At 31.5% G+C, this 23,766-nt stretch overlaps 2 protein-coding genes across 2 annotated transcripts; one reads left to right on the top strand and one right to left on the bottom strand.

Annotated features, from left to right (window-relative positions):
• The first annotated feature begins 154 nt into the window (after nt 1-154).
• LOC114741460 (ubiquitin-conjugating enzyme E2 36-like) lies at nt 155-2,060 on the top strand. The gene is made up of 5 exons (XM_028929736.1): nt 155-250; nt 829-870; nt 947-1,020; nt 1,504-1,601; nt 1,700-2,060. The coding sequence occupies exons 1-5, from the start codon at nt 236-238 to the stop codon at nt 1,735-1,737; spliced, it is 267 nt and encodes an 88-aa protein (XP_028785569.1). The 5' UTR covers nt 155-235; the 3' UTR covers nt 1,738-2,060.
• Nucleotides 2,061-5,603: 3,543 nt separating this feature from the next.
• On the bottom strand, nt 5,604-9,773 carry LOC114741461 (TPR repeat-containing thioredoxin TTL1). The gene is made up of 7 exons (XM_028929737.1): nt 8,541-9,773; nt 7,723-7,918; nt 7,441-7,625; nt 7,018-7,351; nt 6,724-6,928; nt 6,535-6,641; nt 5,604-6,421 (listed from the first exon to the last, which is right to left on the bottom strand). The coding sequence occupies exons 1-7, from the start codon at nt 9,446-9,448 to the stop codon at nt 6,269-6,271; spliced, it is 2,088 nt and encodes a 695-aa protein (XP_028785570.1). The 5' UTR covers nt 9,449-9,773; the 3' UTR covers nt 5,604-6,268.
• Nucleotides 9,774-23,766: the final 13,993 nt, after the last annotated feature.

Genomic DNA, 23,766 nt, shown 5'->3' with positions numbered 1-23,766 from the left:
TGTTGATTCTGAGTGCTTGTGCAAGAATGGGCAGTCTGTATTTTTCCTTTTTAGCATGGTGAATCAGTAGTTGATTGATCTGACCAAATTAACAACCCTGTCTCTGTTGATCCAGTGACCTGTCTCTCCAAATCCGCACTTTGATATTTTTTGCTTGACTAATATTTTGTGTTTTTGGTTCGTATTGCTAGGAGGTGTTTTCAAGTTAGAACTGTTTTTGCCGGAGGAATATCCAATGGCTGCCCCTAAGGTATTTCATCTAATAATTTTGTATTCTGTTCTCTTTGATATTTGTTTTGATAGATATTAGCAAACCTATCTTTTTTTATTAACTTAATTTTGTCTTGCTTGCCTCCCATTGTTAGAACTAAGATAGTAAGAATTTATGGCTGTTTTAAATACAGTGTCTTCCGCATTTCCTTTGAATGTCGCTACTTACTCATAGGTGAAGTATTGTGATGTTCAATTTTACTGTGGTCTGGTATGGCTCAAGGTTTGAAGATCTCTTTTGAATTTAGAACAGTTATTTGAACAAGCATGGTAGGGCGATTGCCAATTTGAGGGTTTTACATATGTGCACCTCCAGCATTTTTCCATCCGATTGTCATTTGAAATGTTCTTTGTGGCTCTCTTTGGTCTTTTCTCTCCCCTTGTTGTGAAGGGGTGTTATAATCATTACACTTGTTTTGCCACAATCAAATGATTCTGAAGTTTCCTCCAGGGACCCTTTGACATTGAATGTTTTGTGGATTTTCATGGTATGCATGTGGCATTGGCCCCAATAATATTCCGTTGATTCTTGATCAACGTGTGCATTGCTTCTCACAGGTTAGGTTTCTGACAAAAATATATCATCCAAATATTGATAAGGTTTGCTCTCTTTTCTCTACTTTCTCATTGTTCTTCTGTGGTGATCCATTTCTTACAAATTAAAGTTTAATGCCAGCTCGGAAGGATATGTCTTGATATTCTGAAAGATAAGTGGAGTCCGGCTCTTCAGATACGTACTGTTCTTTTGAGGTATCATGAATTTCCATCTCAACCTACTTATTTCCTTAAAAATATGGGGTAGATGTTCATATAGGTACATGTCATTTTCCTATATCAAGTGGCGTATGTATGGTAAAATATATATGCTTGTACATTGATATATACTACTAGACTAAGTTTTCTTCAGCTAAATTGTGTGATCACACTGCTAATTTGGACGTATTTTTCATTGCTTGTATAAATTTAGAAGTTCTCGTACTAGCCAAAAAAATTTTGGGTGTGAAACAAAGAAAAACACAAAATAGAAAGAATGAATGAATCAGGGAGAGATGTTAAATTCTGGCTCAACTTCAGTGCTACTGGATGTTAGTTTGGTCATTAGAGCATCCCTCTGCTGGTTAAGAGAGGGAGGAAATGCTATGAGCAAGCTGATAGAAAATATTGCAGTAACTGACTTTTCAACAAAAAGAAAATTATGAACTGATACTAAGAACTTTCTTGTTATTCTTTTAGCATCCAAGCACTTTTGAGTGCACCAAACCCAGACGATCCGCTTTCTGAGAACATTGCCAAGCATTGGAAAACAAATGAGGGCGAGGCTGTTGAAACAGGTGTATTTACTGTCTTTGATTGTTCAGAAATCACTTGTTGATGATGTCATAACATTTTGAATGTGTCTTATTGACAATGTTGCTTTTGCAACTTGCAGCAAAAGAGTGGACCCGATTATATGCCAGTGGTGCCTAATGCGATGACGGAAACTTTTGGCCTGAAAATAACCATGATGCAAAATGTATGCTATTAGTATTAATTATCAATTTGAAATGGAAATTTGGAGGAATTGGAGTCTGAACATTTGAAGTTATTGTTCCTCAGATTGCAGTTTCCTGTTATTTCCTTTCTTCTCCTGGAAGCAGTTATCTCGGATCTTGTATGAATATATATATGGTAGCCATTTATCTGTCACATTCAGCACATGAACCATCTTCAACTGTTAAGTAATTACTGATTTTGAATTGTGGAAGTCAGAGTGAAAATTGTGGAAAGTGAAAAAGAAAAAGGTTTCTGTAGAGTTTCTTCTTTTTGCCATGAATTCTTGCTCTCTGTGATGTGCATGGTTGGGTTGCAATTATCCCATGATCCTAATTCTGGCTAGCTAATATGTTATAGATCTTGATAGTGCATCAGTCGCTGTTTGTGTTATTGTGTTCTCTGGATTCACTGCCTGAGGTTTTTGTTTGTTTTTTTTTTTTTTTGCCCTTTTTTGGGGGGCGGGTGTTTCCCAAATTAGATTTTTTTTAACAAGTTTCCATGTCGCAAATGTGTTTCTGGTTGAAAAACAAAATGGTTAAAATTTGTTTTGCAAAATAAAATCAAAATCAAAATATCTTATTTTCATTAGTGATAGTTATGTTGATGAAGCAAACTTATCCTCTTCTCTTTATGTCACCATTTTAGGTATGTCTTGCAAAATAATGATTCAAACAATGTTGTTAATTTTTTATTTTCAAGAAAACAGAAAGAGTCAAAGAAATCCTCAATCTGAAGGGCAATATTTCCTGTTTAGGACCAAAACGGCCTACGACGGTGTTGTTGTACACCGTACTGTTGGCAGTTGGCACAGTAGCCTGTTTGTGTGTTTTGGCATTTTTATTTTCGTATCAATTTGCCAAATAAAAAGGAGACTTGAAAGATTCTTTGGAGGGACGGTCCTTTTCTGTCACTTTGTCTTTCCATGATTTTGCTTTTTACACTGTGGGCCTTCTCTACAGCACCAAAGTCGTTGGACATGACCACACCCTTTGTCTGGTTTCCTGATACTTTATTTATTTATATACTCAAATAACCATGTGATGCATGCCCATTGGCGGATCTAGCAGAAGTAACAAATTTTCCCATGCTGGAACCATCCGTGTTTGTAGTGTTTCAAAGAAGATTATCTTCAATCAGAAGATATTCATACGTAACAAAAAAAAAATTGATACTATCTCTGCCCCTTAATATAAAATCTTATTTGACTTTTATTTTGGTCTTAAATATAAGATTCTAATCTATTTTGTTTTTCATATTTAAACATTTTTTTCCAAGATAATCCTTCTAAGTTCTAACAATAGTAGTTCTAACCAATACACTTGATTAACAAGGATATTTTAGAAAAGACAACACATATTTATTACAAATAACTAACTTAACTTATTTCTTTAATCTCCTCAAATTAGTCAACTAGCTTTTATAATTAGATTGAAAGTGGCATTTACAGATAACTAGATTAGATTTTTTGGCAAAAGAATTATTAGCAATAATTATCTGCGTTTAAAATTCTGTAATTTATAAATAGACAGGTTATTGCTTCCAGATGACTTACTTATCTTTTAATCTAAACAAATTACAGAACTTAGTTACATGCCAATGAAATGAAAACAAAGTACAACAAAATCCAGGGTTGACGGGTGTTCTGTAATACCACCCTCATAATCACATTTTTCCAAAAACAAAAGAATACCTCTCCAACCTGAAAATTCTAAATCAGTTTTGTTTGTTATACTTTAATAGTAACTAACTATACTTAAAAAAACAATTAATGACATATTTTTATAATAATTCTGAATTTTTTGATTTTGAAATTCAAGAGTTATTTTTTTAGATTTTTTGTAAATTTTAATCATTGAAATTACTTGTAATATTTTTCAACAATTTTGCCACACCCATCGGAAACTACGAAGTAAATACTAAAACTGGTGAAATACGGGATAAGACAAAATTAGATATTCAAAAATGTTCTATTAGGATTATTTGAGCAACATATCCTTTAGATTAATTAGAATATAATTGTTGGCAAAAAACTAAGGATTTAATTACATTTCCTTATTATTATCTTTAATAGAATTAGTTCAAATTTTATTTATTTTTTATAAAATAAGATATTTATATCACCATGATTATATGACTTTATTTTTTAAGACTAAATTAGAAATTTGAATCATTATTTTAATATTTCTAGGACTCCATAAAAAGCCATAGAATTCATCATGATAGGCATACAAGATTAATCAACTAAAATATTCCCTTCCACCTCTAACATAATAGCTAGTTGAACTATTAATTTTAACCTCAAATATAAAACTCCAATTTATTTTATCTTTCATATTTATTATTTTTTTAGATAATTCACCTAACTTTTAAACTACTACCTCCAATCCTTAATATAAAAACTAATTGACTAATTTAAATAAATTAAGAAAGTTTGTTGAGTTACTTGTAATATCTATGTCTTACCCAAAATACTTTTACTAATCATGTATTAGCTAAAATTACCATTTGATTAAACTTTTAATATATACAACTACTACAAAGACTATTTTGAAAAAAAATGGATAACTATGATAAGCAAAGTAAATTTAAATCTCATATTTAACACTAAATTAAAAATCAAACTACCCCTTATATTAAAAACCGAAAATAGTAATATATCATCTAATGTTGCATGGTTTTAGAAAGATCAAAATATACTATAGTAACTTTTATTATAACAAGTAATTTGTATTCATTGGCCCTTTTCTCTCCGTCTTCTGATAGGCTGATAACAACTAATTTAATCTACGTGGGTATACAATGAATCACATGTACCTAAAAATTGTTCCAAATGGCTCAACATTAAAGGCAAGTCAAAGAGTGGCCGGTGCGCACCGACTAAGGAAAACTTTTAGGAGCCTTCGTGTCCCCATTTCAAAGGAGCGGGCAACATCTTAAATGCCCACATGTGATCACAAACCCCCCCCCCCCAACCTTTCTCTCTCACAAATACCTGTATTTTTTTGTCAAACATCATCTCTCTTACTCTTACCTATCAAACAAGCCCACATAAAATAATAAAACATATGGATCACTGGTCCAACTCCTCTCTCTCTCTCTCTCTCTATATATATATATATGTGTGAGGGATACAGACAGACACAGTACTAAAAGATGACAAAGTTATGGTTTCTATCATATCAACCACCCAATCCATCCATCCTCCCCACTCAATAATAACTAAGCCTTCACTTAAAAACACATGTAACTTGCCTTTGCTGTCAAACACTGAACAGCAAGACAGTTCATCTTAAATGCCATATCCACCTACTCAATCCCAAACACCATGTCAGCTTTTCCCAAGTACTTCAGTTTATAAATGATAAATGAATCCAAGTTCCATCCTTTGTAGTAATAAAGGGATATGGGGAAGTGAGATCAAATTGAATCATCTGCAATATGAAGGCCACTTTCTTGCCTCTCTTTTTCAGCTGTCTTTACTGTACCATACTTCATTGCTTTAATGAATGTAGAGAATTCAGATTTGTGCAGAATCGAGTCCACCGGGTGTCTCTTTTCAGTATTAGGATAGAAATAAAATCATAGTTTTGAAAGTACTTTCATAGTATATAAAGTAAATATATCTAGGAGTTTGCTTCCATTTACGAAAAAGCACTTTTAAGGTTACCCAAACACCTTGTGCCTAATGCTGCGCTGCAGAGGCTTTGAGACAGTAAAGAACACAATTAACATGGTCTAACAAGATAATGATAAACCTTCAAGGCAGTCATCACTGATGCCGAAGCAAGAAAAAATGGGAATTTTATTCATTACGTGGCTAAAGATAGAAAAATGATAATAACAACAACATAATCATCCTCATTTCTGGAGGTGCCCACCCATCACTCATTAAATCTCCTCAAAGGCTTCCAATATTTGGTCGGTATGTATCATTACATATATACATGTACAGATCCCCCTCTACCAACAGAACCCCCTCATCTTTCTCTTTATATTTGACTATCTATCTATTTAACTTAATGGTAATTAAACTGCCAATTAAATCAAATGTACAGACATGTAAAATCTTCCCCCTTTTTTTGGCTTTTTTCAATCATAGTGAAAGATGGGGACACAGTACTAGCTGACCTAGATGAACTGGAAAGAAGATAGAAAGAAAACTGACAAAGGGAGATAGGAAAAGAACGAACCAGAAAACAATGAGGAATGAATGAATAAATAAAAACTGTAAAAGGAACTAGACCATCTCTGGGTTCCGCTGGCGTTGGCTACTAATGAGATTTATTATCTGTGGTTCTGTTCCAGCTAGGTCACAGGAATCGGCTGATCATTTTGTGGTGGGAACGGGATCAAGAAACTGGAATGACTCAAGAGACGGAATAGCTTGAGAGTTTCAGTTCAACCAGAGGTCTTAACAGCAAGAGAAATTGCAGAAGATAGAGCAGAGAAGTACAAGTCATGAGTTCTAAAAGCTATAATGCCTCACAGAGTGTTCCAACATGTCACGACTAGGACACACAATTTCCTTCACACGATAGCCATTCTTGTAGATCTTGAATGTAGGTACAATTCTAACGCTCTCAGCCGTTGCAACTGTTGGGCATTCTTGAATATCCACCTTTAATCAAACACAAAATTGCAGGCAATATTAAGAAAACTCCAATGATGCTCACCTATAATCTTTATTTAATATTTGGGTTTCAAGATGATAAAAGTTAATCTGTGAAGTACCTTAAGGAAGTTAATAGAAGGATACCGGCCACATAATGTACCCATAAATGGTGAGATTTGCTTGCATTGTGGGTTAGATGCAATTTCAAAATGGACCACGGAAACACCTATAAAGCCTAGGGTCAATCTCATTCACAGGAAAAAGGAGCAGCCTAACCACTGAAGATGGCCTTCAAACATTTTTGTTACCTGGTAATGCTATTGCTGCTCTGAATTGCTCAAGACCAGATACTTCTTCCACCTCACCACCAAATTTCAAATCATGCACTTCCTCTCCACGAGATTTCTTTAATGCCACTACGGCATGAAACAGAGCTTCAGCTACTTCACTGTCATCTGGAAGATCTCTCCGCAAGATCTCATAATCTTTGACAGCTTCTGCCCACCTTTCTAACTGCAATATACAGCAAGGGGTTACATGAGCTATCTATGAGTTTGGAAACAAAATGTATGATACGTATTAAAGAAAAAAGGACAAAATACCTTGCTATTACATGCAGCCCTACGTAGAAGAGCTTTTGTGTAATTAGGTTGGAAACGTAAAGCTTGATTGCAATCATCAATTGATTGTTCCCAGTGTCCAAGCTTAAACCAGCAAGCTGCTCTATTGCAGTAAAGAACAGAATTTGAAGGATCCAGCCTCAAACCTTCCCCATATGCTGAGCAAGCTTCAGTGAACCTTTCAGATTTGAAAAGATCGTTGCCATGCGCTCGAGCTCTCGCCACCATCCTTACATTTTTTAGCAAAACGGTAACTTCGATGTTCCGGGGATCAATCTGACCAGCTTTCTCAGCAGCTGTAACTGCATTCTCAAATCTGCAAATAAATCATCATCAATACACACTCTCCAACGGAAGCCCTTGCCATCTTAGATTTCTGATGAAGGTAAAAGTTTTTGAACTCACCTTCCCAGGGCCATCTCAATCTGAGCTCTCACAAAGAAGGAATAAGCTTCAGAAAGGATCCCAAAAAATCTTGCCTGTGAAGTGAAGTTAGTATGTGGTTCTAATTTGGGATTGTTTAACAGACTTGATTCAGCATCATCAACTTGGTGGAGTTTCAAAAGGGCTTCTGCTCTACAAATAAAGAGCTGTAAATTCAATTATCAACCACAGTTCAGCCATTTTTCCTCAATCTCTATGTCCATAATATATTCTATGTCAGATACGACAATGGAATTATTTTACCTCAGGAGAAGAGTCTACTCCAGAAGAAATGGCACCATCAATTTCCCTGAGCACACTTTTCCAATCACCTATCTTCCGGGAATCAGTACATTTCCCGATATGCTTCTCGACTAATTGCAATTTCTGCAACTCAAAAGGATCAGGTGGCAGCCCAGGGCAGAAGAGATGTTTCCTGGCATTCTCAACTTGCCCTAACCTGTGACCACAAACAAGGGTTCATTCAACCTCAAAATCCACAACTCTGCCAACACATAAGCAGACACCTTGCACTGGATACAGCACTGAATCCAGAATAGTGAGATAAATTGTAGCACTTGTAGTCACATCATGTTACAGTTGGTAGAAAACAATCAAGCGGTGGAATCCAAATATACACCAGTGACAGAACAATTCTTAACAATGCCATCAACGCAGAAAGCCTCCGAACACATTGAACTAACAAAGAAATTTGGGTTTTAAATTGACACCAATGCAAAAGAGTAGAAAAATAGAAAATTCAATCAAATCGCCCCAACACAAACAGACAAAAGGAACATTATTCATGAAACCCAAACACTAAATGACTACTTGAGATCAGAAATAACTCACACTGCAGCTTCAACCAAAATCAGCTGTAGAAGCAATAAAGAGAACAAGCCAACCGAATTCACTATTTTCAAAAAAGGAAGCAACGATAAGCACAAAATAACTAACGAACCTGATCTGGGATCAGATGACAGGATTCATTCCACACATTTACCAATGTAACATTCTTGAAAGCAAGACTACACCCAAAGACAACAAGAAAACAGGAGCAAAATGATGAAGTTCAAGCGCACCGTAGATAAAGAGAAGCCAAGCGTTGATGTGCCCTCCCATAATTGGGATCTAACCTCACAGCCTCTTCACACTCCCTCACAGCCTCGGCCAACCGTCCCAAACCAGTCAATGCGGCTGCACGGTTGCTCCGATAGGCTGCGTTAGCAGGGGATAATGTAATTGCTCGATCGTACAGACCCAGAGCCTCGGCGAAGTGGCCCTTCTTGTACTGCTCGTTCCCTGCTCTCTTCACCTCTTCTGGATCCACCACCGCTCGCTTCATTGAGTCAGTGACGACACCTCCACCGCTCGGCCTCGCATTGGCCGCACTGGTCATTCCTCCAGCGTTGCCTTTGGAAGTCGCACCGCCCCGCATTATGCTTCCATGGCCATAATTTGCTATCCCAGAACCCAAAACGTCCGTCCTGGAGCTCCGACTGACCGCGGCAGCGGTCTTCAGAATCTTGCCGGACGGACAGATATTGCCTGTGGGAAGAAAATTCGGCGGCGGCGAATTCACAGAGGAGCTTTGGCCAGAGTAAATTAATGGTTGGGTGGTCTTGGAATCTGATCTTGCTTGAGGCGATTTGAAGTTCCTGGCATTCCCTACGGCGGTCGGACTGTTCTCACCGGAGCCGGAGAGCTCGCCGGAGTGGTTATTCGGATCGTAATCAGATCGTTTGGCGACCGGTTTGTACCCGTTTCGTCCGCAAACCGATCCAGATGAACTCGAACTACTACTAGTAGTGGTGAGTCCGCTGGCACTGGCAGCAGGTACACTATGACGTGTCCGCAATGGCGAAACCGGCGAGCCCAAGTCGAGTTCTCGAAAATCCGGCTTGTTGGCCTCACAGCTCAAAGAGCCGTGGAATCGGTCGTTGAGAGCATCGACTCCTAGCTCGGAAATGGGCTTCCCAGAATGCGACATTTTCCCGCGAATCTACCACAAAAGGGGGGTCTCAAATCCTCTCTCTCTCTCTCCCCTTCTCAAGTTTCACAAAAGCTAGATAATGGAACCAGAAGGTACCCTACAAGAAGCACGAACAGAGAAACATAAAACTGCAACTACAAGCTTCGAAGAAGACATGAGAAGGAAAAAAGAAAGAGAGAAAGGGATGGGGATCTCGTGATATAAAAGGAGGAAGCAAAGAATGAATATGGGTATTGAAATTCCAATGGAGAAAGAGAAACCCAAAAAAAAAAAGGTTTTGTTTAGATAGAGAGAGAGTGGAATTTGCAGAGAGAAACAGAGAGAAAGAGGATGAGGAGGGGAAAGAAGTTAAAGAGAGAGCTTTTATTTTCTTTTCCTCCTCTCCTTTACCTGCTGCTTCACGAGACAGGTTTCACTTCTCCCCCTAATCTTTATACTCTCGTCCCTCTCTTTCTAGCGATCAATTGTACTATTTTCTCACTTGTCATCATTGTTTTCTCAGGTTTGATTTGGTTTTATTTACTTTGGCTTTTCTTTTTGAATAGAACTGCCTCTTCTGTAATCTTCTTCTTTTGCTTTATGATGATAATAATAATTCTCCTTCTTTGTTGTATTTTTCTTAATCAATCTTCATCTAGTGCCATTTCAGACTCCGTGTGAGAATCTCCCCCTTAATAATTCTTGAAGCCAAAGTAAAGTTTCTCATTCTCATTTTCGGTGCTTTCTCTTTGCCCAGTGTCCTCAAAATATATGTAATGTTAAAAAAGATATTAATCATTTAATTCTATTTATGTTTAGAATAAAAACTAAATTTTAAAAAAGATAAAGGGAAAATTGCAAATAAAGACTCCCAATTTTGTAAAATTATAATTTAGGACCCTAAATTTGAAAAATAACAAATAAGAATCCAGTTTCACTTTTGTAAATATGAAATATTAGTGAAATATCTAAAATGCCCCTCAGTCAAATGACAAGTTGACTATGAGAAATGACAAGTTCACTTTAACGAGTAATAATTTCAATAAACCAAATCACAACTTGGCTGAGGATATGCTAAATGACAAGTTAACTATAAAAAATGACAAGTTCACCTTAGCGAATGATAACTTCAATAGACCAAATCAGAATTTGACTGAGGGGCATTTCAGATATTTTACCAACATTTCATATTTACAAAAGTAGGATGGGGTTGTTTTTTGCTATTTTCTAAATTTAGGATTCCAAATCACAATTTTACATATCTTGGAGTCTTTATTTACAATTTCCCCAAAGATAAAACTATATGGTTTATCAACAACAATTTATACGAAATCAAACTGATTTATCTGTAAGAATTTTTATTATCTTCTAATGCAAATAAATCAAATAAAAAAAAGTAATATTTCATTTTTTAACACTTTCAGTTAAAAAAATGGTATGGTTATCTTAGCCTGAATTAATTTGGTATGCTTCATATCTAAGTGTCTAGAATAGTATCATATTTTGAACCTTTTTTTTCAACACATTGCAGATAAAATTATTAAAATTCCTGTGGCCCATGGTCTCTGCACAATTAAAAATGGGACTAGGTTGTTAACCCCCGCTCAATCTTTTAATAATTTGAGATATAAAACTTTTTAGAGAGTCATTTGGAAACCCCTTTTATCTTTTAAATACATTTTTTATTTCTAAAAACGGCTGATTAAGGATATTCTTCTGCAGTTGTACCATAATGAACATCTCAATTTGTTTTGTGGGATTTTGTGTTTATTGAGGACCATTTGAAGCAAAAGAAATTAAGCTATGCATCGTGAAAAGATTGATGACCCTCATGTGGTGATAACAGAAATCAATGGCTCACTTGCCCTCTCTCATATGGCTTTTGAAAAGCCATCATGTTCTGTCTTCCCAGGTGGCAGTCCTATGATAATTTTTGAAGATGATTTGAGAAATCTTACAAATTGGAGAATTATCATCTGTAAGCTCAAGCATCCATGAAGGCATTTTTGTCAATGTGTTATTTATTGGCAAGCAACTGCTTTAACAAAATTTTTTTGGAGAATACTGCTTAACCTGGTTTGCTATTTTCATCTGGGTGCTTCAGAGTTTCTTTGCTATGGATTCTTAATTCTGATATAAGCACGCAAGAAGAGCAACTCATCATCATCAATCTTCAACAATCACATAGCACGAGATTTTAGCTCTTCTCCGTAATTTTCATGTTCTGCTATTTAAATTAATTCCTTTTAATTTATTCTTTGATTTTTTTAGGAGGAAGTCTTTTTTTTTTTTGCTCGTTTTAGCACTCTAAAAACCTTATTCTTTTTACTACTCATCATGTCTTTAATGTAAGACTTAATTATTGAGTTAATTTGAGTTTTAAATGTAAAACTTATTTATCATATTTATTAATTTTTTCTGAATTACTATTATTGATACTGCTTCAACCATAATCAAGTAGGGGAGAAGGATATTAAAAAAGATAATTATAGTGTTTTAGGAAAAACATGTCATATTTCTTATAACTTATAATCAACTAATTTACTTAACTTTTTTAATCTAATCAAATTAGTTAAATAGGTCTTACATTAAGTATCCAAATAGTATATTATTTTGCCTTTTCTTCAAAAAAAAATCAAAAATTCCAAAATTTTGAAATATTATTTTATTTTTTTACAGAATTATTTGTATTTGCTCGATTAAAATATTATATATGATTTAATTTGCTTCCTCGTAAGTACTTCCTATTTTTGTTAAATAAATTAAAAGTGCTGCTGCTGCATGAGAGGAATTCTTTTTGTGGCTTTATGATTGGAAATCGATATGGTTAAAGGATTAAATTGAAGTCCGATATAAAATAAAATGACTTAAAAGCATATAACTTTGCGTAGGTACAAGTTTGCATATGTGATCTCCTCGCAAAAAATTGGTGTCAGTATATATAGAATGCCCAATATAAATTTCTCAATAATACTCAATATAAGATAATTTCATAAAAATAAATTATTCATATCATTTGCAAAGTCAAGTACAATTTTATAAGTCTTACTGAAAATGAAGTTGAAATATCATGTTGTAGAACATGAACTAAACTTCTTTACTGAAGAGTAGGACTTGTAATAAAAATCAGATGTGAGAGAAACTTTATAAACCTTCTTAACCTATTTTACCTAACAATGCAATTTATTACAAGTCATGTTTTAAATTATAGTCTGATGCTAAATAAGAGCTCTCGCTCCCACCCAAATCTTAGTTAGTTATATTATGAAAAATAAATTCGTTCCTTTATACCTGATCTTTTTAGTACTCTTCTGATCCTTAATATAATATCTATTTAACTAATTTGATTAGATCAAGGAAGTTAAGTAAGTTAGTTAATTATAAAAAATATGACATATTTTTTTAAAAACACCATAATCATTTTTCTTAATATCCTCTCTCTCTCTTCTACTTGATTATAATTGAAAGAGTATCTATAAAGATAATTTAAAAAAATTGATAAATATGAGAAATAGGTGTTATATTTAAGACTAAAATCAACTCAACAATTAAGTCTTATATTAAGAACCGGAGGAATATATTTAAATTTTGGGTTAATTCAAATTTGAGTCTTTCAAGTTTGCCTTCATTTTAGTTTTAGTTCCTCAAGTTTTAAGTTTCTTTTTATTTATAACATTGATCCTTATAATTCAATAAAAACTTGGACTATTGTGCCCTTTGAGAGACCAAAACCTATGGTTTGAAATTTGAGGGACCAAAATAAGAACAAACTTAAAAGACCAAAAATTATATTAACTTTTTAATATTTCATTGGCATTGTTTAGATGATACTTCTACATGTAAATGGGCACCAAGTGTAAATTTATCAAATCGAAGGAATAGTTATTGGATAAGAAAGCATAAATATATTTCTAAAAATTACAAATTTATCATGAAAACAAATCATACATTTTTTTTATTATATTTGGTGGAATGGTTTAATTTGTAATATTGTGTATACCTTAAAAGTAAAAAAATTGATTTAATTCAAAGTTTATAAGATTTAATATGCCAACAGACTTAGATCTATTCATTTATATTCATTACCCCCAGTTCCTCAGCCAAATCCTACCTTGTGTAATTTTATTATCAATAATAATTTTATAGAACTTGATTGAATATAAGTAAATAGATTTAGAGGACCCCATATCTCAAATCACACTAGGCACTTTTTTTTCAAATTTTTAAATGTGAGATCGTGACCTCAAACCATTTGTCACATATAACGAGCGCATGAATCATTTAAAAAAAATAAAATAAAGTTTTGTTTTTAATATATTTCATGTAGATATAGCTACTTAACATAAGTTAATTGATTAATTTGAATTGATTAAAAATTAATTAAAATAATGATTTGTAATAAATAAATATTGTCTCCTGTAAAATATCCTTATATCAGTTAGAACTATCATTTAATAAAATATTAAATATGTGTAATTACTATAAAAATTATGTTAAAAAATAAATAAATATGAGAAAGAAAATTAATTTAAATTTTGTGCTAGCATGTTGGTTTTTTTTTTTTTTTTTTGGAGTTGTATGTATAGAGCTTGAGGAAGAAGAATGGGACTGGAGCATGTGGGACAAGGGTAGCTGGCCATGTGCTGGAGGAGGAGAGACAGTGGCGTCCAGCTAAGCAGTTAACGGCATTGTTGACGCCGTTATTGTGATCCTGCCAATTCGACGGCTGTCTCGGGGTGTCCCCGTTACGAAGATGTTGACGTGACGCGACCGCAATCATGCCAGGAGAAGCCGGGAATGAATCAAAGCCAGGCGATCTCCTTCCTCTCCCGCCCCTCCACTCCCCTCGGCAATCATTCCCTGTTCTCCCGCCCATGATATTAGTCTTGGCCCCACTTGACACGTGCCACCACCCATCCCTCAATCATTCATAATTTTGTTCCGGATAAACCCTTATCCTTCCACCAAGCTTGAAAACAAGTCCCATTATCCCAACAAGGACTTCTTTGTAATCACTCTTGGATCTTTCAATGAAGCTTTTTAGTCATAATTTATAGAATATAAAATAAATATGTGAAAAAAATTTTATCTCGATTCAAGCACTTTTCATGGGCAAATCGAAATAGGCTCTGAAATAATGAATCGGGTATTCAAAAATAGTTTTTGAATTGTAATTTACAGTAAAAAGAGTTTTGTCTATGTAACAGAAGTTTTGTCTTGACTTGTTTGAATATGCTTATATATAATAAGTAGCTCTAAATGAGCACAAGATTTTTTTAAAAAAAAAAATGTCCCATTAAAATTTCTACTGCTTAAAAAGTATTTCAAATTTGTTTAAGAATTCATATATAACTCTTTTTCAACCATATACAACGTATGTTCAGTTATGTATTATACAAAACACACTTGCACATGGCTGAAAATATATTACACAGAGCTGGAGCAAAAATTAGCTCGGTGAAGATGAGCTGTTCTTGCTTGATATAAGTCCGCATGAGTAAAGACAAATGTCCACATAAGGAGGTTTTTAGTAATTTTCTTTATTATCTTTGCTGAGATTTCTTTTTTTTTTGATGAGTTCTTTGCTGAGATTTCTAACCAACCCAAAATCAAATAAATGAAGAAAAAATAGGTGTTGGTGGCTTGGTGCTAATAGAAGTAATTAAGACTGAATGAAGTATAGTATTATGTTTGAATCTATATAAATGCAGATTACTCTCAATTAAATTAAACACCATATTTGAAAAACAAAAGAGAAGGGTAAAAAGAAAAACACAAAAAAAAAAAGAATTAAATTGTATGGCTAGTTTACAAATTATTTGATTGAATCGAATGCCATTGTCATTAACCTCATGTACACGTAATCACGTGTGGTTGCTTCAGCTTTGCACTTTGTAATTGGTATATCAACTTGTATGATTTAGCTCATTAATTTATTGTTATTGTTGGTATTGTCATGATATAACTAATTAATTTGTATTATTATATAACCGCACCATTATTTGATTATTTCATGATTCTTCACTACTTGGACCTAAACATGGCATGTGGTGGGTGAAGTAATTAATAAAGTGCATTGCATGTGTAATATATGATTGGATGCATTAATTATCACATATTTTAATTCTTATTTTAACTCATCTCATCACAAATAAGCCAATCAAGTTATTAATTGAAAAAATAATTATATATACTCTCTCTAATCCCTATTCAGTATTCTCACTGATCCTTAATATAAACTTCAAATAACTAATTCATGGATAATGAATAATTAATTAAAATTAATAAACAAGTTAGAAATATACTTTTATTTTCAAATACGCCCTTATAATAAATGAAAAAAAAATCATGAAAAAAATGTGTGGAAAAATGTGATAAGAGAAGTTATGACAAATGAGGGGGAATAAATAATTAAGGATAAAATTGAAAAAAAAACATTAAATATTAAGACAAATTCCAAATTAAAGCTTATAAAATGGACCATATTTTTTTACAAATTTGAAGTTTATAAATAGGATTGGAGGAAATACTTTCAATTATTTCACCGGAATCAAAAGATGATGGTTAATATATTAAATTTGTTTTAAAATTAAATAATTTTTCAAATTTATTCATATCTAAAATCATGAATTACTCCACCACTTGAAAAGCAAAGAGAAAAATTACATAAACTTTAAATTGAGGGAATTTTAAAATGAAAAATGTAATTAATACTCCATTTCACTAAAAAAAACAGATAAATTAGTGATGAAATTTAGTCACTGATTAGTTTAACAGCAAGATGTTGTTTTTAATTAATTAGTGACAGTCCTTTTTCCCACAGAATTTGCAAATCTTGTTAATTCGTTGTTTTATTGTAGTGCCTAGTGACTTATGACAAGAGCCACCCATTTCTTATGGGGGAAAAAAAAAGCTTTATAATAGGAACCAGAGTAGTGTGTACATAAACTGCAAATTTAAAAGCATATGTAATTTTCAAATTTACAAAGGGCAATATAGTTATTCAATTCTGTTTTGGTTTGGTCCGTGACATATACTATATCTAGATAAGCTCCACCACTAAAGGCGTTTTGATTCTAAGGTACTAATATTGATGTTGCATAGTTAATTAATGAATTAAAGTATGGTATTTTTATCATTAAGTGGCCTTAATAAAGAAAGCTATGAAAGCTAAAAGGGTAATGAAGCAGTATCTTTCTTTAGCACAAAGACAAAATAAGAGGGATTATGAAATGAGCTTTAAGGAAGGTTCATTGCACTTAGCCCATAGATAAAGCATCCATATTTGGTATTTGTATCATATTATAAAGGATGCTTCCTTCTCTTATTCCAAATTAAATAACTCCAATCATTTGTTGCTTCATTATTTTCAAAGTTCTAGAATCAAACTAAACCTCTTTCTTTCTTACACATCATCACTCCCTCGGATTATAATATGTGATTGTATGTTACAACCAAATTGTGAGGTTTTTGGGTTTGAAGTTTGAAATAAAACCCTTTTTATTCCTCACTTAGGAATAGTAAGATTCCTATAGTTTTATATTAAATGTATAAATACAAATTAATAATTAGTTAATTATTGTGACAGTCAAAACAAATGGTTAATGCGTCCTTCTCTCTAATCACCTCTTTTTTCTCCTTTGGCAAGGCATGAAGAGTATAGATACAATAAAAGTTAATCTCTTTCAAACCACGGTGCGTGGCATAATTGGTACTCAGTTAGATTTTTTAAGTATCAAATCCAAAATTCGATCCCTAACTGTGTGTATGAAGAGAGTTCTTGAGCTTAGCCAAAAAAAAAAAAAGTAATATCCTTCAAATATAAAGAAAGAAGGTAATAGTATATAACTTGAGCTTTTACTAAATTTTTTTTTTACCATGTTAAAAATGTTTAGGCAAAATTAATGCGTCATACCATAGAGATGATTAGGCACTCCAAAAGCCATTAACAATTAACAATAAGGATATATATATATATATAATGAATTTTACTTTTTTTAAAAGTTACTTTATGACTAGAATTAAAAAACAATTCATTTAAGTTGAAGAAAGTCTAATAAATAATAATATCCCATACCATAACTTTTTTAAAATTTTTAAACGAGAATGTGACGGCTGTGTTAGAGCCCATGATCCCTTAATCTGAAATTTATATAAGCATCAAAAGCACTAACATTATAAGCTTATAATATAATGTCTAGTACAAAAAATAAAATAAAATAAAATCATTAAAACAAAGCTTTAACCTAGGATTGCTTGCCAAGTATTGATTCTGCCCAACCACCCTCCATACATAAATATAGCATAGCTTTATTTGATTGGTCCCTGTTTAAGGGTTTCTTTTACTCTTTACTATATTCTTATAGTTAGGTGGAAGAGCATTTTCATGATTAAGAGTGCTCATAAAATTCTGTCTCACTGGGACACAACATTGTTTTTCATATGCCTTTTCCTCTTTATTAGATATATAGTGATGGAGAGAAGTCAATGGCAAAAGGCATGTTAATATTATTATATGTTTAATCTTAGCCAAAAAAAAAAAAGAAGTTTGAACAAGATATATTAAACAAAAGCCATCAATAAAGATTTGTCTAGCTAAAACAGAATTTAAATATTATGAAAATGTAAATTTAAACCTCATTATTGATGTGAAAATTTTTATTTTATTGGATTTGGACATATACAAAGAAGTTATTTAAAAACATTAACCAGAAATATAGATCCAGTGGTATGAAGTCCTTTAAAGAAAGAAGAAAGGGATATTAAAGAGAGCATACTCGATGAAATTATTGAGTGAAACCTTTTTGTTAATAATTTATCCAAAAATTTAGTTGTTGATAAGTATAATAAGGCGGTATAATTTATATAACCACCCCCCAATTAATTGGATAAGACTTATTGTTATTGTTATATTAATCTGTAAGGATTCTTACTAATGTTATTTGCATGAAACCTATTTTACCTCAGATAAGTCCCAATGACCCTATTAATATCTACAGTACATTGTACTAATGGTAGCATTACTTGTCATGTTTGAATGAGGTTCTAGGCTATCAAGCCTCATATTGATATGTCTGTGAGCATGCATGTGTCTAAATTATATTACCTCTAATTTTGAATATAAGATCTAATTTATAGTTTAAATTGCATTATAAACTAAATGTTATATTTAAGAAGGCAGATAGTATAAAATTGAGAGAGAAAAAAATGGGACCCATTAGCCAAAAGTTATTCCAGGCAGCCGGGAAAAAAAATTAAATATTGAAGAAAAGGGATGCAGTAAAGTTTATGAATTATTCAACTCATTATTCTGTTGAATCAAATGTTTGAGATTGTTTATGTCGACTTATTATTTTGTCCATGCATGAACCTCTTCGAATTCGTTTTTTTCCCCCTTTTCAGTTAATATATACTAGTAAAAATTAAGCTATATTCCTGGCCAATTTGTCTTACTTTATGGAATCAAGTTACTGCTTATATATAAAATTGATGTCAATTTGTAAAAGTTAATCTGTCTTTCATATGATAATAGACCTACAAAAAGCGTGTCCTTTCTTTTCGGTAATTTCTTAGACTGACTGCTTTTGCAATATATATACAGACATATATAAAATAAATTCATAAAATTGTCTTCTTATAGATATATATAATTCTTTATATATATATATAATGACATAATGTAATTCATATAATCAAAGTCACATAGTACTCACATAGTAGGATATAAAGCTTATTGCTGCTATTTTAACTATAATACCACTCCGGTTCCTTAATACTCTTTCCAATTCAAAATATAAGCTAAACTTTATCCATTTATGTTTATAAAAAAATAATTAAAATCAATTTAAAAAAATAAATATGTAAGACATATTTATTTTTTCGAATATGCTCTTATTAATGAGGACAACAAATAAAAGATACAATAAATAAATCGAAGAAGAAAGAGAATATATGGGGTAAAATTGAAAAAAAATTATTAAATGCTTAGACAAAAACAAATGTTATCTCATTAAAAAAAACCAACCCCCTCCAACAAAATTTAGCTTATATTTTGAACCAGAAGGAGTACTATTATAAGAGCTAGTTAACTAATTTAAGTAGATTAAGAAAATTAATTAAATTAGGTATTTTTAATAAATACGTATTGTCTATTTTAGACCCTCGCCTGCTGATATGTATTAGTTAGAATTATAATTTGATAAAACATTTTATATTTGCAACTACTAAAAAGATTATTTTGAAAAAAATAGATAAATATAAGACATAAAGTAAATTAAAATATTATACTTGATTATGATTGAGGGAGTATTTAAGATTAAATTAAATATCAGATTAATTTTTCTATTAGAGACAAGAGGTAGTATTAATTTAATGCCTTCCACAGCACGCACTCATTCTTGAAAAATTTTGGGTCCACCGTCTTGTGAACTAGTGAAAGTGAAAGTGAAAATGTGAAACCGAGGGAGGTAACAAATTTTAAGGTGCCCAAATAATTGAGATGAGAAAAAAACTTAACAAGCCGTATAAATAATAATAATGTTTTTTGGTACAAGGGACATCTCTAAACTTCATCGGATTTCGTGTTAACTACTCAAACGTTTTTTGTTTGAGAGCGAACAAAAGTTTCCTATGCTTTGATTTTTGCTTAGCATGAAGTGCCTTCCTTAACCACTAAGACTTGCGTTTTTGATGAACTCCCATTAATCTTCTTCATTATTGTTCACACTAGTTTGATGTCCAAATTAAAGATATAAAAGTTAAAAATAAAAAATAAAAAGAGGCGGCGTTCAAGTTAATTGATTAGTCTGAGCTAACAAGCCAGCCGCGTTCAAGTTAATTGATTAGTCTGAGCTAACAAGCCAGCTTCTTACTTTGCTTTGCTTTAATTTCTTCAAGTTATTATTACATATATGATTAATTAATCGGGAAATTTGGTTGAAATTCTCTATTTGAAAACTTAATTAGCTAAAAGAGTTTAAATTTAAGCAAGTGTAAGTATGATTTGTGAATATAAATATTTTTTTGCTATGTGCAACATATTATCAGTGATGTACAACACTTATCAATATGGAAGCTATTTGTACACAGCAGAAGATATGTTGCCCATAATAAATATTTTTTGTATTGAATACTTTTTTTTTTATGAAAAACTTTCTTAATATATAATTAATAAGGAGAATACTGTTAATAAAAATTAATAAATTTAAACAACAAAATAGATTGAAATATTACACTCACAAACACACCAAAATTTTCTAACTTTTACATTTGAAATTGAAAGGAATAATTGATATTAGTGGACAATGTTAAATATAGAAACCCTACTTTCCTCTATATTTCTCCATCATATAACTGTAGTCCTTATGATCATTGGAATGATGGAATTGGATATGGTGGGCGAAGTACAATAATCACTGTAAGTTGAAAGTGATAACCGATAATAATTCCCAAGTTTCTTCTCAAAGAGAATTTCTATCATATAGAAAATAAAGGGGCCATCATCATTTTGCCTCTGAAAAAAAAAAGAAGCTTTTATTTCCATTCAGTCATTCGCCACCCCACACATTTCTGTTCTCCGTCCCATGGCTACGATATATTAAAAAAAAAATTTTTGATAAAAAGTTCCTTTTAAAAAACTTAATTGGTTAAAATAACCTCAGTTTGAGCAAGTATACCTATAATCAGTAAGTGTACCTTTTCTTTCGCTATGTATAATACTACCTCCGATCCTAATTATAAAATCCAGTTGACTTATTTGAGGAGATTAAGGAAGTAAATTAAATTAGTTATTTGTAATAAATAAGTGTTGTCATTCCTAAAATATCCTTGCTAATTAAGTATATTGGCTAGAATTATCATTATTAGAAAGATTATCTTGGAAAAAAGTGCATAAATATGAGAGACAAAATGGATTGGGGTCTTATAATTAGGACCAAACAAAAAGTCAAACGGGGTCTTATAATAAGAACCGGAGGTAGTATTTTATCAATGATGTGTAACAATTATTAGTACAGAAGTCATTTACACACAGCAGAATATATGTTACATACAATGAAAAAAAAGTTGCAGCTATAGTTGTACACACTTAAATTTAAGTCTTTTTAATCAATTAAGTTTTCAAATAGGGATTTTTTTTTACCAAATTTTCCTATATAAAAAGTATTTGTCATTGTATTTTCTATGATCTCTATTTCTATTATGCGTTTTAATTTGATTATTATTTAATAATATTTATTTTTTTGGTTACTTGGACAGAAAAAATTAGAATTTTTATTATCAAAATGTTTATTTTTAAGGTTCAATTTCATGTTACTTAACCATTCATAATATCTTTATATACTAAGAAAATATGGCTTTGAATTAAACCGCCGCAAAATTTGGTATTACATTAAATCAAATGTTTATGACTATTTATGTCGACTTCTTAATTCTTAATTTGTTCCTTTATGAACCTCACCACACTCACCTTTGTTTTCTTTTTATTTCTTTAACAAATATTAAGTATTTAGCATCATGGTTCATGAACTAATATTTATTCGAGCATTATTAACTCTCCTAATTATTTTTTCATTTATGAAATTTTTATTCTCAAACTTGTTTTCCTTTTTTTTGTTAGTTAATTCACTAATACGCTATATTATTGGGTAATCTGTCTTGCTTAATTACAATCCATGCCAATTAGTAAAAGTTAGTCTCCCTTCTTTATTTTTCAAAAACATGATGTTTCACACACACACACACACACTTCTTCGTATTTTGTTATTCAGTTCAATGAACCGAATCTTTAGCGGATGAATTGAAAGTTCATCAAATTAAAAAAAAAAAAAACATAGTTTTAACTTTTATCTTTTGATTTTCAATATCAGTTGTCGATTTTTATTTTATTTTAAAGTTGAAAATTAAAAGTAAGAACATTGATCTTATTAAGTGGTATATGTTGTATGCTTTCATTTCGTGGTAGAATAATGAAGTAGTGGAAGCAAGCAGCCTCCAAGAACACCACTGTGTTGTTGCCATAATTCAATATGAATTTGATTTAAATAGTTTATATTGCATTATCTTTATTTTTAAAAAATATTTTTTAAAATTATAATTAAAAATTTGTTTTTATTTTATGTTGTACTTATTTTTTTAAAAAAATTAAACATAAATCATGTACAATATAATATTGACTGTCTAAATTAATAGCTAAGAATTTATAATTATCCTCCAAGAAAAATAAAGAATATTTGTGAGTTTGTGAATGAGATGAGCATATGAATAATTAAATATAATTGGATACAGTGGGTGAAGTACATTAGTCACTACAATTGATAACTGACATTTCATAAGTTCCCTGCTGTAACAGAATTTTCTATCATGAAAGAGAGAATATGGGCATCATCATTCTGTCTCTGAATAATAGTTGGTATGTTTTTCATTCATGATCTCAAATACTATTGGGTCCTGTTTTTAATATAAAATTTTATTTAATTTTTATTTTTATTTTAAATATAAAATTATAATTTATTTTGTTTATCATATTTATGTATTTTTTCAAGATAATCTTTCTAATAATGATGGTTATAACCAACACACTTAATTAGTAAGGATATTTTAAAAAAGATAATGATTATCTATTACAAATAACTAACTTAACTTATTTCTTTAATCTCTTCAAATTGATCAATTTAGAACAAGAGATAATATTTATCATCTTTAATTTCTTATATTTAGGACAAGAGATAATATTTATCATCTCCATTTATGTATAATCACACACACACAGAGAAAATTAAGGTGTTTTGACTAATATATAAAAGAAGTTTTGGGCCTATTTTACCTCATGTTATTTATCCCATTTTCAAGTATTTTTAAATGTCTCATCATAATATTATTCCCTCATGATCTCATTAATTTAGCCATCTTTTTGAAATTTATAAAAATTTTTAAGAAAAGGCTTTTGTTCTGCAAGTAGAAAACTATTGTAAGAGCACATGATAGCCATATGATAAGATGGAAAATAAATTAGTTATATTATTTATCTATGATTTGTGTTTTAGATAAACATAACTTGTGATTTATAATATATCTATGTGTGTTTTTAAAAACTTAATTTTTTCATAATGCATTATAATTTATTTTTCAGATTCCATAAAATACAGAATTCACTATAACAAGAATAAAGCCTTAGAAGAAGGTACTTTGGAAGCAAACTAATAAAGTGATTGTGATATATCATTTTGTGATTTTTGACAAAGCTTTTTTTGTGTTTGTGCATGGAGCCAAACATTATAATTGCCACTCCCTCTCATTCTTCCTTCATATTATTGCATACCAAGCCACCAAATTCTCAA

This window comes from Neltuma alba, unplaced genomic scaffold (genome assembly GCF_004799145.2).
Source record: "Neltuma alba isolate B1F8T4 unplaced genomic scaffold, ASM479914v2 tig00003397_pilon, whole genome shotgun sequence".
In the NCBI taxonomy this organism is placed as follows: Eukaryota; Viridiplantae; Streptophyta; class Magnoliopsida; order Fabales; family Fabaceae; genus Neltuma; species Neltuma alba.
The sequence above is the reverse complement of the archived record's forward strand: the minus strand, read 5'-3'. Positions and strand labels throughout refer to the sequence as shown.